Raw genomic sequence first — 16,441 nt, 5'->3', positions numbered from 1 at the left:
ATCCTTACTGCCCGCTGTGCTGTTACCATGGTAAGTGTGTGCTAGCAAATGCTTGTATGTACACTGCCCTCATCTCATGAAAAGTGGTGATATACTGAGGTGGTATAAAAAGCTTAATAAAGCAAAAAATAATGTAAACGAAAATGAAACAATTTTAAGCGTGCAATTGCTGCAAATCTGCTGTGCATAGTAACAGTGAAGATCATAGGGAAGCTGTGTGTATATGTGTATGCATAAGGTAATTCTATGGAGTGAACTTCGCCAAAAGGCAGAGGAGCAGTGAGCATGGCCATGGCTGTAAGTCAGAAGTCATTGATGCCAAAAGCAAAAGTGCCCATCACACCGACAGGAGGAAATTGCTGTGCAGCCAAAAGGGAGAGAACATGATCATAAGATGCAAATACCGCAATATATGTGGCACTCTGAGTAGAACACGCCACTATGCATTCACGCACACGGCGGAAAATATATAAATAACATGAAGGGTAACTAATGAACCATACACGTTGTATTATTGTGCCTTCTGGAGATAGTTTCCTGTAGTGCGATATTCCAATGGTTCGTATTAGTGCCACAATAAAAGAACATCCCACTCAGAGCACACATTGGTGACGCATAGAGCGCAAGAGAGAATAACAATGCATAATCTGTACAGAGGCTAGTAGATAGAAGGAATCAATATTTGTAGCAGTGATTACAACAATGTTTTATATTTTTTCTCCTCAGGGCAAAAGGGATCAAGAGCAAATTAGGAGTCCTGCTCCAGAAACCGGAATCGGCCTTCGATCTGATCATCCCATATCCGGAAAAAAACGAGAAACCAATCAAGGCTCCCAAGTATGTACTGAAACGTTACCTTTTCTCCTTACAGTAAATATCCTTCTATTTTCGCCCTACTCTAGATCTAGAAACGCCCACGGTGTATCTCTTCCTCGCCATGTGTGGCTTGTTCTAGAGTTGTCGGTAATTGAAATCAATATGAAAGTCGCTCAGAATAATTACCTAGCGTGATAATGGTTTTTTTTTCCCCCAAATGAAGCTACATAATACATGATCAACTATTGTATATTATTGCATGTAGGAAGAAACACAGGGAAGACTAGAGGTTACTGAAAGTGGTATTACAGAAAATGTGAAAGGGCTCGATTCACAGAAGTAATCTGAGACAAAATCCTAAACTTACTACTTTTGGTATTCACAGAAGGCATTTAGTAGTAGCAAAGATAGGATTTTGTCTTAAGTCTGTCTTAAGTCTGTCTTAAGTTTGTCTTAAGTCTGTCTTAAGTCAAACTTAAGACAAAATCCTAACTTTACTACTACTAAATGCCCTCTGTGAATACCAAAAGTAGTAAGTTTAGGATTTTGTCTCAGATTAGTTCTGTGAATCGGCCCCTGAGTGACTCTGAGGTGCAAGATATAATAAAAAGTCCTGGTAAATACCGACTCTGCTGAATGGTGTACATTCCTCTGATGCAGGGATAATAATTGGAAAATAGTTCACAGCACCTGGAATTCAGGGCCTACTTTACCGAGCTGCAGATGTTTTGCTGCAATTTCCCTCTCCTGTCCCTGCTAGTAAATTTCGGCTGGTTTCATCTGCCAAAATTGAGCTTTGGAAAATTGCAGGGGGGAAGAGTTTATCACACGTGGGAACTGTCAGGTGTGGTGAGCTCCACATTGCTTGAAATTCCGATCCCTGTGCAAAGATGCATTTCCACATGGATCAAAGCTTTAGGAGCCATGTGTCATCGGGCCCCACTTATGCCTTTTGGTAGGACCGACCCTGCAGAAGGCAGAGGAGTGTGGTATTTCTGAAATTCTGAGTCTGCACCAACAAGCACACACTCATTATCTATGGACATCTTGATGAGCTATGGGCAATGGCTACCTTTTGACGGATATGGCAGAAAAATGGAAGTCGCACCTGTCCGTTAATTATGGCACATGATCTTGGGCTGTACACGATTTGAGAGGCCCTTAAATTACAAAGTTGTTAGAGTGACCCTTGGAGCAATGCATAATGTCCAAGTTGGATATGCAAATTTCCAAATTGATTTGATACAGCTGTCTTTGGATTTTAGCACAGGCTGAAGCTTTAATGGAGATGAGCAGCGCTCATGTAGAAAAAAAAGACATTAATTACATAAATCAATATAAAATGATCGCCGTGCATTTCCTGGCCAGATCTGCCTTGAAAACAGATTGTTCTAGCGACGGAGAGTCGTAAAGCAAAGCCAGCCGAGGTCTCCGTTCTTAAGGCAATCGGCTTAAATTTAGAGCAGTGCAGATGTCGCCTCCATGAGCCCTCGCGGCTGTGATGAGCTCCAGTCATTAACTATTAGCCTCATTAAATAAGCCCTTTGGGGCAAATTGAATATTATGCTTCTGGACTGTTGCAAATCAAGAGCAGGCAGCGGTGGGATCAGGACAGTGTCGAATGAAACAGCATTAACCACGCTGAACAAAATGTTCCTGTATTCTTATCCACCACCCCTGACTCCAATTAGATGAAGGCAAATTAAACTTTTCTTTGGTGGTCTTTCGGATTATTGGATGTGTTAATAGCGTCCTAGATGGATCATAGTACTTTATCACTATATAGCATGAGAAATAGCACAAATATCATATCCACTACATCAATCTAACTACTAGAATACAAAGTGATTATACGGTAAGTAAATATGAAATTAAGAATAGTGAATATACATATAATGGCAATGTAGGCGTAAAACCAGGATCAGCGAAGCAATAGGTACATAGCCCACGAAAAAGTGCAGCAGCCTCCCATATTCTCAGAATTGTTTATCATTTCTAAACTAAAAGCCAGATCTCGAAATTCTATGAAATCCCAGTTCACCTTCATATTCACAAAATGGAGGCCTGTCATCAGTTGCAACCTCTATGTATTTATCTAATTATCATAAGCACGCCCAGTTCTATCTCATAATGTCAGCGCACAAATCTGTTTCACTTTAACTTACCCTGCTCAATCTAACGGCTTGGACCTGGAGCAATGTCATCCCTATACAGACTCTGGTGCTCGCCAGTTGGACCCATCTTCACCTTGTGTAAGACCCAGTAATGAAATAAAACTGTGGCATTCTCAGTAAGAATTACAGACACTGTCCCAAATTCTAAGGCTTTATATATAGAATTTCTAGGCAAAATAAATGAAATATCATTAGTAAAGTTAGCAGCACAGACTACAGATCATAAGTCCAAAGAACTGAGCAAAGTTCAATGATAAATCCAACATATATTTGACTTCTAAAAGCTGGAAAAGGGGGAGAAAATGCAGGTCCTTTTATAGAAATTTAGACACAGGATTTCACTCATTACTATTCAAGTTCATGGTTCTCAGGATACGCACCGAGGGGAACAGGCAAGAAGAAACATTTTACTATAGAATACATTGAGGGATTCTCTTATAATACTATTACATTGGATTCAGAGTTTCTCAGAATTGTAGCACTGTATTCAAAATGGTCTGGGGCTGCTAGGTTGTCCTTGGTTAGGCACATTTTAATTCCAATCACTGAGAAAGTTCACAATTCTTTATTAGAGCAAAGGCAACAACAACAACGATAATCAGGTGGTATAGTGCAACCTCCTTTCAAAATGGACGACAGTACAATTTTGGTTAGGCTAGTGCAAACTCGATTTCACACATTAGAAGCTTAAGAAAAAGTAAAACAATGTTCACAATAATTTAGTGGTTAGTGTTACCTGTCAATACTTAGGAAATCCAAGATAGAGCAATGGTTTGGGTGGATAACATCATATCCTGATTGGCAAAGCAGCTCATTACGAGTTGTTGCAACCAGCTAAAAAATGCCATTGTTTTATTGCATCAGAACAGGTCCATGAACTTGCTGCATACAGGAGTCCTGTCCATGCATATGTAGCCACGGTGCTCAAATACTAGCCACATATTAGCAATTGAAGAATGGCAAAATGAAAAAGCTTAGGTTTCACTTGCAGTTAGATTATAAAAAAGCATATCCCCCAATAAAAAAATGATTCCTTTAGGGGTAAAAAACCAGATGTACTTTATTTTTCTCAAGACAAAAGGCATGCTTTAGTCCATCTTAGGAGATTTGTAAAATACCATTCACTAGTGCTATTAGAACACTACACGCGCGGGATGTTTTAGTGAATAATCCCTCTCGTGAGAATCGTTGGGGTTTGTAAAATATTGATGTCTCTACTGTGGGCTCCCCCTCTTCCTCACCCTTTGGCTGCTGCAACAGCCCTTGCATTCAGCAACAGGATGAATTCACAAGATGAAGGGGTATCCAGTGGGGACACAGAGGTGCTTAACACTCTCTGCATGTCCTATGCAGCTTCAAGGGGTGCAAGACGCATCCCACCTCATATCTAGATTCCCCCACCCCCACCCATGGGGTGGTGGTGGTCATTAAATGATAGTATGGCTGAAGCTGTGCAGGCCCAGTTGTAACTCTCATTCAGTTAAAAAGGTTGCTGCTGGAGTGAGGAGGAAGATCTCTCCTTGACTCGACCTCATGCCGACCTCATGCCTGTTGAGGTAGTAACCGAACTGAACGTGTTGGCGGGGGAGGGGCATCATGGAAAGTCACAGGCTACAAATATTCTTTCAAATGAAGCACTGAAATTTCTATTGTTCCCCTATGGCAATAATAGAAGGAGCTGCTAAAAGCAAGACAAACCAAACAAAGAGGGTGTGACAAACTTTGGGCATGTTCATGAAAGAAATCAGGGGCACATTTATGAATTTTGTGGTGCAGGACCAAGCAGCAAGTCACCTTGCTGCACTGCCATGTGTCACAGGGAAAGGGCATGAATGTGTGTATTTATCTAATACGGCATAGTCCTGTCTTTTTCCCTTGCGCTGATGCCGTTTTGGCACCCTAGCACCAGCGCAGGCACCATGCATGATGGTGCGAGGGTGCCTGTGTTGTAGGCAGGATTGTTTTTGTGCAGGAAGGCCTTCCTGCACAAAAACAATGCTGAAGGGCTTTTTCCTCTTTCTATGTGTGCTGCAGAAGGCATGCAGGGCCCACAAGATGGTCTTGCGTTGCTTCATAACCCTCATTTTACATTTGTGTCTCTTTTGCACCATGTTGCGTGGTGCAAGAGCGATGCAAAAGGGGTCACAATCATGCCCCTTAATTTTTGTTTACGCAACTCAAATTGGTATAAATATTCAAAATGCATCTACCTGACTAAACAACTAAACACATTTTTCTGCACATTTTTTCATATGTTTGTAGACACGGAGCAGACCTTCATGGTCTTTCACGGGTCAAAGGTAGTTTCGTAATAGCTTTTTAGCATGTATACAACTGACTTCTGTTTACAAGGAGCTAGACTGGAACCGATGTGCCTTTTTGCTTGTCCCACACTGCGGGGTCCATTTTGGTTTTATCCCAATGTGTAAGCCAGTCTCAAAAAATGATTGTCGATGAAGGATCAATCCTAGAGATGTGCCCAGATCTATCTAACCTGTATATCCTCTCATTGGAGATATCTCCCTATGACCAGTCAATGAGGTGGCAGGCTGTGAAATGAAATGTGAGGTCCAATCTTGAATTTTAAGTATGTATTTTAAATTCAATGTACACATCTCTGCATTGTAAAACTGGCCAACCACTCTAAAAGTAGACCTGAGACAATTAGCACCAAAGTGCTATCTGGAAGCTTAGCCTAAATGCCTAGAGTGATAAAACATGAAGAATACAGTTGAGAGCCTCATACCAAGCATTACTTCTAAAACTAATAGTTTTAATGATACACAGATTTAAATTTACATCATGCAAAGCAACACTCTTGTGTGATAGTACTTGCGCTTAGTGGAGATGATTGACACGGATAGATGTGGGCCTTCTTTTGTAAACATGTTTGTTACAGAAAACGAACTTTGATTCGTCCTAGAGTGCTCATTTGGAATGACTTAGATTTTTGGATTTGACCCTCGTAAGCGAAGGATGAAACAAGATTCTACCTTCTACTGTGTGCTGTAAACCTTCACCTGCTATGCAATGTTTCTCTTACCATGTTGTCTCTCTCCTCCTTCTTCTACACTAGCCTGCTGTAGTATCCCATTGTGGGCAAGGCAAGATTGCTTCGTACCTAACATCAGGGCATGAATCGTATTTACGAGGTTTTGTTCCTAAGTGCCTTCTTGAGAGCTTGGTGGCGGGCATTATGCGTTAATAATGAGGCAGATGACCTGTCCGCCATATTGCAAGAGCATTATAGCCTATGACACTTTTAATACAGTGGGTGGGGTATCAGTTAAAGATTGACAGAGTATCCCATCTGCCAAACTCTAAATAAGGTCCTAAGATGTTTTAAATGTTTCTGATAAGCTAACTTGAAACTGTCATTCATTGTGTCACCTTTGATTGAAACAAAGAACTTGTGAATCCTTGTACCAAGTATATTGAAAACAAAACCCTGTCTAACTCTCAGACAAAGCTGATTTCACACACATTCATTGAAAACATCAACACATCGGGCAAAGTCATGGAAAGAGAACATAGAAAGAGAAAAGAGTTAAAGTGATGCCGTGTGGCCGGTCTTTAAAATGCACAAACTCTTGACCTAATAACAGGGTCCAACGTTTTATAAGTCCTGCCTTATAACCAGCCGCAGCCCATGCAGGTAAGAGAGGTGGGGCCCGGTGGGGGGATTTTGACAGACGATTATGAGGGAAAAATAAATAATTAATTTTCCCTCGTCATTGTCTAACAAAATCCCCCCCCCACCGGGCCCCACCGCTCTTACCTGCATGGGCCGCAGCTGCTTATAACTTACATTTCCAAATCTTTCTACTCATTTTATGATCTACTTCCAACTCTTGTATTACCTTTACTTTTTTTTTATATTACTTTTCCCTATTCACCCCTTCCTTCGTGAATCACTGTAAAAAATATACATAAAATAGAAAGACTATGTATTCCAAATTGAAGAAATAGCCTAGTAAAACCATGAATCTATCTAAAAACCTTTTTCTTTGCAGACCATCAGTAGAAGAAGCCTTACAGTGGCGTGATTCACTGGATAAACTCCTGGACAACAGCTGTAAGTTAACAACGGTCCCATCCCTATTTATTCACGTTTGTCTTTTCTCTCAAAGGAAAAGTTTAATTTGTTCCCATCCTCTTTACTGTTGACCTCTGTCACCAGTTTTATTTTCCCATGAAGAGGAATCCTGTGCTAGACATAGAACACAGCAATGCTAGACAAGAATATAGAGCAAGTGAGATATAACAGTTCAATGAGCTGTGAGATGGGACATGATAGAATATTTAGCATTTACATCAGAAAGGTTATTGAGAGACCGAAATTACTGCTATAAATATATAGTATATTCACTATAATTTGCCCACATTGTGTTAAAGATTTGTGGACAAACAGAACCAAAAGCAAAAACAGAGTCGACAAACACTTCTCTGAAAATGGCCAGCACCTCTCAAACATCCAGCCACTAAAACTCCACAGCACCTTTAACAAATTAAGGGCCTGATTTAGAACTGGGGATGTTTTAATGCGTGACAATGGTGATGGATATCCTGTCCACCATAGATATTCAACGATTGTCAATATATCGGTTCTAGTCCTAACGTTTAACACACACGGATGTGATTTCCTTGATGACAAAGTGTATTGTCTTGTTTTACTCTCATCTTTTTTAGTGTTATTTGTTTTATTTGTTGATTTTGTACTTTGTGGCACGTTTTCTTGCTACACACTGCTAAAACATTGATGCTTTATTATATATACAAGAAATATATGTGATTTGATTCTTTTTGATTCCTGTTTTTAACCTTCATATAATGTTATTAATGATTTTAATACAAAGATGTGTATAATTTTTACTACTGATGTATTTCTGGTATGCTAGTTTTGAGTTGACAATTAGACTCCCTTTTGTATGTCACATTCTGCATTGAGCAGCTTGCCGGATGATTGTGATTGGTGTTCATTATTAGGTGGACCAAAGGATGACTTGTTTTTTTTTACTTGTTTCACATTTATTACTAATGCCATTGGCAAAGAGCCTTGAAGCAATCAAGTTATTGAGAGAGAGAGAGAGAGAGAGTGCGTGCGTGTGTGTGTATAAATATAATACAATCAAGTACATGAACTTGTTCCAATGTGTACTGTAGCAAAAAAGCAAATGCAAACACATTTATCTTGTTCAATAATGTCTTTATATTTAAATGAATAGCTATACTACACATCAATACAAAAATATTGTATACATTCTTGTTACAACCGCATGATGTGTTATGCATATAGTCCAATAATCTGTTCAAATCACAGAATGCAAATTTGATTGTCAAAAAGTAGTGTTAACATTCTTCAATGGGCAACCCCAATGCATTTCGGGATTGGTGTCCTTTCGTCAGGGGTCAATTGTCAATCTGTAAAAGATACAACAATGAGTAGGGTGCTCCTGTCTCCATCTATTCCATTGAAACTTATCACTGTAAGTTACACATGCTTGAGGGTAAATATAATCATAACCACTAGCAACAACATTCACTCAGAGTCCAAAACAGTGGGGATAAATGTTAGAAAGTGATTGTTCTGGAACCTTCCTGAACGTCCATAGATAACTGTTCAAACTTTGAGTAGTTTTCAAAACGTTAAGTTTCAGTATAACCTTGTTTAATGCTGCAAAAATGGCACCACATAAGATTTAAATTATAGAAATGTTATTGCCTCTTTCTGAGGACGTACTATGATTTCTATGGCGTTAGTATCCAACTTTAAATAAAGAGTTGATATAAATCACTGTTCTTATATTTAATACTGCACATTTTCCTACAGCTAACACCGGAATGAAATTGCTTGGGCAAAAACTGTGATGAGGGGAATACCAGACCATAAAACCGCTTGCAATTGACTTATAATGGAGGGATGATTTCCAGAGGCTTTGATGAAAAGCATCTGGCCATTGCTATTAAATATTGGCGTGCCAAATGCCACGGCTGCGTAGTCTTGAATCAACTTCATATCTGTTTAATCCACCATCAGACAGTCCCCCCCGCCTATCTCACTCTTGCAGTTTCCTGCTTTCTCCCTTTGTGACGGGTTTTCAGTCTTTGCATTCCTCTGTCTTTCTACTTTGTGTGTTTCTCCCTCTCTTGCTATTGGTAAATGTTTGATGTGGAAAAAAAAGTGCTGTCCCCCAAAAAAACTGCCTGTGGTCCCTCAAAAATGACTGCTGGTGGGCCCCACCAGCAACCATGGGCTCAAATTAAGCACTACCCTTGGCTAGCTTCTACTAGTTTGAAAATTAGCCCTTGATGCACGGAAAGAAATGTACAGAGGTAGGCAATCCTGGAAATCAATTAAAAAGAAATACAACTTTTCACGCCTGTAATCCGGCACACCATTCCCCAAAAAATCCCAATTCTGCAACCTGTGAAAAATGCCTCAAATGCAAATAGTTAATCTTCATGTTATTACATGGTAATCCAGGCTCTGCAGTGCACCAGGTATTCGCATAATTATTTCGTCCTGTTCTGCGGAGGTTTCCCTCAAAATGAAATTTAGATTAAAAATTGTGTCTGTTTATAAATAATACAATCTGAGATTTCTGAGATTGTGTTTATTGCAAGAAGGAGACCTATCATGATAAGTGGTCGAATGAAAGCATTTTATTTATAATGCCGAATACAAAATATAATGAACTGAAACAAAATCTATGATAATTTTGTTTTTTTTAAACTAAAAGAAAATAGTTGCAGAAATGGTTGCATACGTTTGAAATTATGGTTCTACTTTTGGACTTTAAAATTATTTGTTACCTATAGGGTATTCGATGAAGATGAACAAGAAATCAGACTAGAACTGTAAGAAAGCATAGGGAAACAGGGCACGGCTTATTTATATTGACGGTTTCATGTATAAAATGGGAAACATTTAATATATGCATTAATTGTATACTATGAGATCATTGGATTCGCAGCTGCTTTATTTTAGATTTTAATAAGCATGCTGGCCACAATTTTAGCTAATTTTAAAGGATTAGTGGATGTTGCAAAAATTCATTCTTTAAAGGCAAATAACATCTTTCGTGAATACATCTACAAATTGGATTCCTAAATCATTGTGTGATGCTGGGGTTCATTTCTATATCCCGATATTGCTTTTGATTTTTTAGCCCTAATGGGTAATCCACTTGCAATTTAAGATTTTTTTACCCACATTAAAGTGTGTTCAGGCTGGCTCCTCGCCTCTGACTACTAAAAGAGCTGTTTCCACCACTCATTGGCTGAATGAATGATAAAAAGTGACGTCAAGCTGGCTGAAACTGATCCCAGAATTAAGTTATTGGCCGAGAGAGTGAAAATCATGAACTATGTGAGATGAGAAGCATTGCTTACCTAGAGGAAGTGCCCACTGCATGGTGGAACAATTTCTTGACCTGCTGCGGCCGTGTGATTGATTACTGATGAAAGCTTTGAGATTATAAATGGTTCAATTCACCTAATTGTTTATGGAAAGTAATTGTTCTTTTGGAGTTAAGAATTGACTCACATTGGCAGAATGTTTCACTTATAAACGGGTAATTCAAGTTTCCTATACTAAAATGGCATTTTGATGTTGAGAATGCAGTGATGCCTTAACTTAGGCTGAGGTATCTACCACACCCAGTGATTGCTGGGTGTGGAAAATATCACTCAATTCAGAATTCCAACTCCTGCATAAACAAGGGGTTGCTCAGTGGTTGACAAATTCCAACCAACTAAACAGCAGGGTCTATGGAGGTAAATTTAGATATGTTAGAAATGGGGGTCTCTAGTTGGCAATGACTTGCACCTTGTCTAAGTAGGGACCCTTCCTTCTAGTCAGTTTAAGGGACACCCAAGAAAACCCCATGGCAACTTGGCATGAGCAGTCAGGCTTATCTCAGAGGCAATAAGTGAAGGTTTTTTTATAAACACACAGCAACACAGTGAAAACACTACCAATGGACACCACACCAGTTTAGAACAATAACCAATCTAAGTAAACCAAGACCAAAACAACAAAAATCCAACATACTTAAGCAAAGATATCACTTTTGAAAGGTTTAAAATGGTTCAGTCATTGAAAACTATGGCTGTGTCACTTTTATCACAAAGTTCCTGGGATGCGTGAAAATCAAAGACGAAAACAGGTGCAGGAGAGGTGAGGCTCCGGAAAAGCAAAGTGATGCATTGTTTCCTTACACCCGGGAGAGGTGATGCATTGGGTCCTTACTGCCAGCGGTCTTGAGGCGTTGTCTCCTTACTGCAGTGGAGGGGAGGCGATACATCAATTTCTCACTGTGATGGAAAATGATACGTCCATTTCTGAACATGCAGCCTCAGTCCCTTATTGCTGGGCAACGTCGATGAAGATTTGGTGCACAGGTGCGATGCGTGGAAAATCTAGGTGCACCGGGGATGATGAGGCAGCAGCAAAACAGGCGCTGCAGTGATTATCCCAGCCGTAAGCAGGTGATGTGCCGAATTTTCGGCCACACAGCAGGGCCTGCGTCGGAGTGGGTGTCTCGGACAGCAGAAACACGGTGCTCAGGACTCAGGCTGCAGCTATCTTAGAGCCACACAACAACTGCTGTGTCATTCTTTGGCCGCGCATGTCCTACCTTTTATATACAATGAACTCTGTCCAAGGGCTTCCTTGGGCCTACCTTAGGGGTGCCTTCATGACAAAAAAGGGAAGATTTGGGCCTGGCAAGTGGGTGTACTTACCAGGTTGACATTACAGTTTAATAACTGCACTTACAGACACTGCAGAGGCTGGCCCGAGACATGTTTGAATGAATGAATGATTGAATGATGTATTTTGTAAAGCGCTGGAATCGCCCCGAAGGTGTATCTCCGCGCTAGGGGTATGCAGGTCTGAGAGATCAGTTACAGAAAAGTTCTGTTTTCAGGAGTTTCCTAAAGCAGAGGAAATCTGGGCACTTATGTAGATGAACAGGTAGTGAACTCCAGTACCCTCGGGCAAGATATGAGAAAGCTTTGCCCCAGCCCGGAGTTTTCTGTAACATGGGATCACAAGAAGCTTTTTCCCATGAGCGGAGAGATCTGCAAGGCTGATAAAACTTATGTTTTTCCGTGTGGTAACCTGAATCTCTGCCATTGAGTGTTTTATGGACTATACAACACATTTTTAACTTGATTCTTTGGTGGATGGGTAGCCAGTGAAGATGTCTCAGCAATGGCAGGGAGGATGTTCTCGGGGGCATGATAAGTGTCATGGAAACACCTGCAGTCTATTCAGCAAGGATTCATTTGCGGCCGCTAGAAGGGTATTGCAATAGTCAAGGCAACTGATTACCAAGACCTGAATCAGGGTCTTGCAAACAGATAGAGGGAGAAGATGGAACGCTCTATGAAGGAGACTCAACATGTGGAAGCAAGTACCTGAAATGGCCATAACTTGTTCTCTCATAGTAAGAGAGAGGTCCAAACGGATGCCTAGGTTTTTTACCACTATTTTTGAGGTAGGGGATAAGCCCAAATCTGGGTGCCACCAGTCAGGGGACCATAACGTTTCGGTGCCGTAGAATAATAAGATTTCCATTTTATCGGCATACAGCTGGAGGAAGTTTTACGTCATCCAGCCAGAAATGTCACGCATACCATCAGCAAAGAGATTTGGTCGAGGCCGTATTGCTCTTAAATGATAAAAGCAGTTAGGTGTCGTCTGCATAAGAAAACGGAGTGAACCCATGATCTCTAATGATCTGTGCGAGAGGGCCTACATACACATTAAACAGGGTAGGGCTAAGACAAGAACCCTGTGGTATCTCAATCATGAGCTTCATGATGCGGGAGTGAAAAGGACCCAGATTAACAGTTCGGATGCGCTGGTCCAGAAAACTCAAAAGCCATTTTAGTGTAAGTCCATGGATTCCATTCTCACTCAATCTTTGAAGTAGCGTGTGGTGAGACACAGTATCAAAAGCTGTGGAGAAGTTCAGCAGTACCAACAGCACAGCCTTGTTGTTGTTCAGGGCAAGTTTGATGTAGTGAGTGACAACTGTGGGGGTGGTTTCAGTAGAATGACTAGGTCTGAAACCACGTTGTGAGGGGTCGAGGCATCCTTGGGATTCTTTATACTCCATAAGGTTAGTATTGATATGTTCTTCCAAAAGTTTACTCAAATGCGGAAGGAGTGAAATAGGGCGGTAGTTTAAATGTAAAGACAAGGGGTCCCCTGAAACTAGTAAGAAGTACACCTAGGCAGGGAAATACATGCTGTAAAGTTCCTAAGGCTACTTCATACACAATCTAAGTAAATATTTATAAATGAAAGTAGTGACACTAGGGATAGAAAAATACAAAATTATTTATTGCGATATATATTCTATAAAGACATTTTGTTAGATCACAGAACAAGAACTATACAACATTCCAACTTCAATCATTCATCCATAAATTCATACTTTGTACTAAGGATATTTTGTATACATATATATATGATACATTGTCAGCATCCTAAAATATTTAGATGTCTGACCAAAGACGCACAGAAAATAAATGATTAGAACAATGAAATCTTGCGGATTTTTATAATTGAAGGGTGGTTTCCAAGATGTCTCAACGCGCGTTTCAGCAGAAAGCTGCCTTCCTCAGGAGAGCCACCTCCAATATGCTTCTTCGGACGTGAAGATGACCGAAAGTCTAAACAAGTAGCGCACAAGAGTCATTGATTGGCATGTCTTGTATATAAGATCCCCTAAAGAGAGCACTCAGCGATGTGAAATGCTCAAGGCAGGTCCCAAAGGTATGTAGTACTTTCAAGGATGTGGATACTGCTCATATCTCGAGAATAGTTGCAGGGAAAGAAATTGGGCGGGCTGCTAATTCTTACGAGCGCCAGGATGTAAAATAATGTAAAAACATGATGAATCTCGTAATGGTTGTAAAGGGTTCACTGCAGACCTGAAGATGCAGAGTAATTTAAGAACAATGAGGAAATTGTGTGCTACAAGGAAGGAGAATCCCAGTAAGAATGACCAAACCTATCAGCTCCCGTGGCCCGTGAAGGCGGATATGCCGGTAGTTTGCCAGCTCCGTTGCGGGTACATGTGCCTTCTTACGGATCGGAAGCACTTGTGCTGCCTTCCTTTCATGTGTAAGTTTCCCTTCACTCAAAGAAGCATTCAGTATAGTACAAAAGGAAGGGGCTAATTGTGTACCTAATAAGGCAAACAGATTGGCTGGCATAATGTCGAGGGGTGAACAAGATTTGGCTGTTTAGGATCTCCTCCACTTTTGATACTTGCAGAGTAGGGAAACTCTCTAGGTCGGCATCCTTCTTCATCAGAGACGCGGACAATAGGTCAGTAATATCTAGTGATTCAGAGTTTCTTGGAAATTTATCATAAATTTTGTTGATTTTTACTCAAAGTAATTGGCAATATTATCACATAACACTTGAGAGGAGGGGTTCTTATTGAGACAGGCAATTGGGTTGGTAAAGGAGTTGAGGACTTTATAAAGTGGTTTAGTGGAGTTGCCTGCTTGGTTTAGCCTAAAGGTGATATGTGCTTTTCGTACTTTTTCAATATTCTTAAGCTAAAGTGCTGCAGGCCCACTAATTGCATTTGATTTACAGTCCCGGGGCACACACAGTGCACCTTACTAGGGACCTACCAATAAATCATATATGCCAATCATGGATCACCAATCACAATCACAATTTACACAGGGAGCACTTGCACTTTTGCACTGAATAGCAGTGGCAAAGTGCCCAGAGTTCTAAAACCAGCAAAAACGAAATGGAGCACACAGTCAAAAACAGGGAGTCAGAAGCAAAAAGGCAGGCGAAAAACATGCCGGAGAAGCCAGGTCTAACAGGATTGAATAATCAATGTCAGGGTTGAGGTGCATTCCTGTTACTACCAGAAAAGTGGAATGGTTCTTTGCCATAACTTTCATGTTAAAATGAAGGGAATTACATCATCCTGAATGTTCAAGCTGTTTCATATTGTAAACTAGAGTTAATTGCCCCCAAAGCCTTACTTTTGAGAAGCATTGCACTTATTTAATTCAGATTATTTTGTTGAGCACTCATAAATAGATGTACTCACACAAATATTTTCTGGTGAGAAAATCAATGAGGAAGGGTAGGGAGTGTGTGCTGAGTGGGTAGGATTACCAGCTGAATTTGCAAACACCCACAATCATAAACGTTTGTGGATATTTACAAGCTTGTCTTTGACCCTTTTCCAGCTGGAAAAATGTAGGAGATTTATTCTGCTTCCATCACTGAAGGAAAGTGAAATACCCCAAATCAGCAGGGGCATAAGGGGGGGAGGGGCTTTTGATGGCAAAAACAGCTCCTCAAGGTTACAGTGAAAAAACCAGGTACACTCTGTCATGGCAGTGGTGCTGGAACAATTTTCAGAGCGGGGGTGCTGTCATTACTGTTATATCGCTGAATTCATAGAGATTGAGAAAAATTCTAGCAACACACACAGAACTATTGTAATTAATAAGCAATTCCAATTCAGCAGGAAAGTAGTAAGGGTGTGGCATGTTGGCAGTGGTGCATTTTGGAGCACATAGTCGCAAATATATTATCATAGTATGGTAGTGCACTGTCATTGACAGACAGCACATGTTCCATTGAAATGGCCACTAAATTTACACAGGCATGTATTTTTATTGACCAAATTATATAGCACTAAACTACAATGTGTGAAACTTGGGTTTCAGTGACCACTTATCATTTGGACATCACTACGTGTTTTAAATTTTGATCCTATTCAAAATCTTTGCTTCCATCACCCTTGAGAATTACAAAAACAGTACTTCATTTATGTTTTATTAACTGCTGGTATATTTTGAACTTTTGTACAATACATTTAAATGTATTTAAATTTTAATGTGTTAGAAAAAAATTACCTCCTGCAGCCTTTCCTTTCACACTTCCTGTACTCATGCAAGATTATCGCATAGTTCCCTTTACAAAATATGTCAGAAAATATACACCAATCTCTCAGTTCTACAAATAAGAAGAGGTGGGCTAGCCAATAAAATTCCAGGGGAAGCCCAGCCCAAGGGTCAGGTTCAGTTCTTAGAGCCTGTGCATGAGCTGAGCCTTGAAAATATGAGTTATGCAAATCATACCACAAAATAAAATATGATAAAGTGTCTTCAAAGTAGAAATAAATATTGCTTCAACATGTGGAAGCCTTGACATTAAGAGGGCACATTATAGCTCTGTAATGAGACCTATTAAAAGTGATAGTTTTGTATAATTTGCAGTGTAAACTCACATATTCAAAAGCACTGTAATACGCGATAATGAATTAAAAAGAGTTTTGGTGAAATTAAATATCGACTCATCTTCAGGGTTTGAATGATTAATATCGACTCATCTTCAGGGTTTGAATGATAATATCCCTTGGAGTTCGATATTAAAACACTGAATTACAGAT

The 16,441-nt window shown here is 40.1% G+C and overlaps 1 protein-coding gene across 1 annotated transcript in view; it reads left to right on the top strand.

Annotated features, from left to right (window-relative positions):
• LOC146833926 (regulator of G protein signaling 5-like) overlaps nt 1-16,441 on the top strand; it is a 255,393-nt gene that overhangs the window by 158,080 nt on the left and 80,872 nt on the right. The window contains exons 2-3 of the mRNA XM_085601847.1: nt 727-837; nt 7,004-7,065. Coding sequence (XP_085457973.1) covers nt 727-837; nt 7,004-7,065 — 173 coding nt within the window. The remainder of the gene's footprint in view (nt 1-726; nt 838-7,003; nt 7,066-16,441) is intronic.

The sequence above is a fragment of the Triturus cristatus genome, chromosome 4_2, assembly GCF_964204655.1.
Source record: "Triturus cristatus chromosome 4_2, aTriCri1.1, whole genome shotgun sequence".
Taxonomy (NCBI): Eukaryota; Metazoa; Chordata; class Amphibia; order Caudata; family Salamandridae; genus Triturus; species Triturus cristatus.
This window is presented reverse-complemented; position numbering and strand designations above follow the sequence as displayed.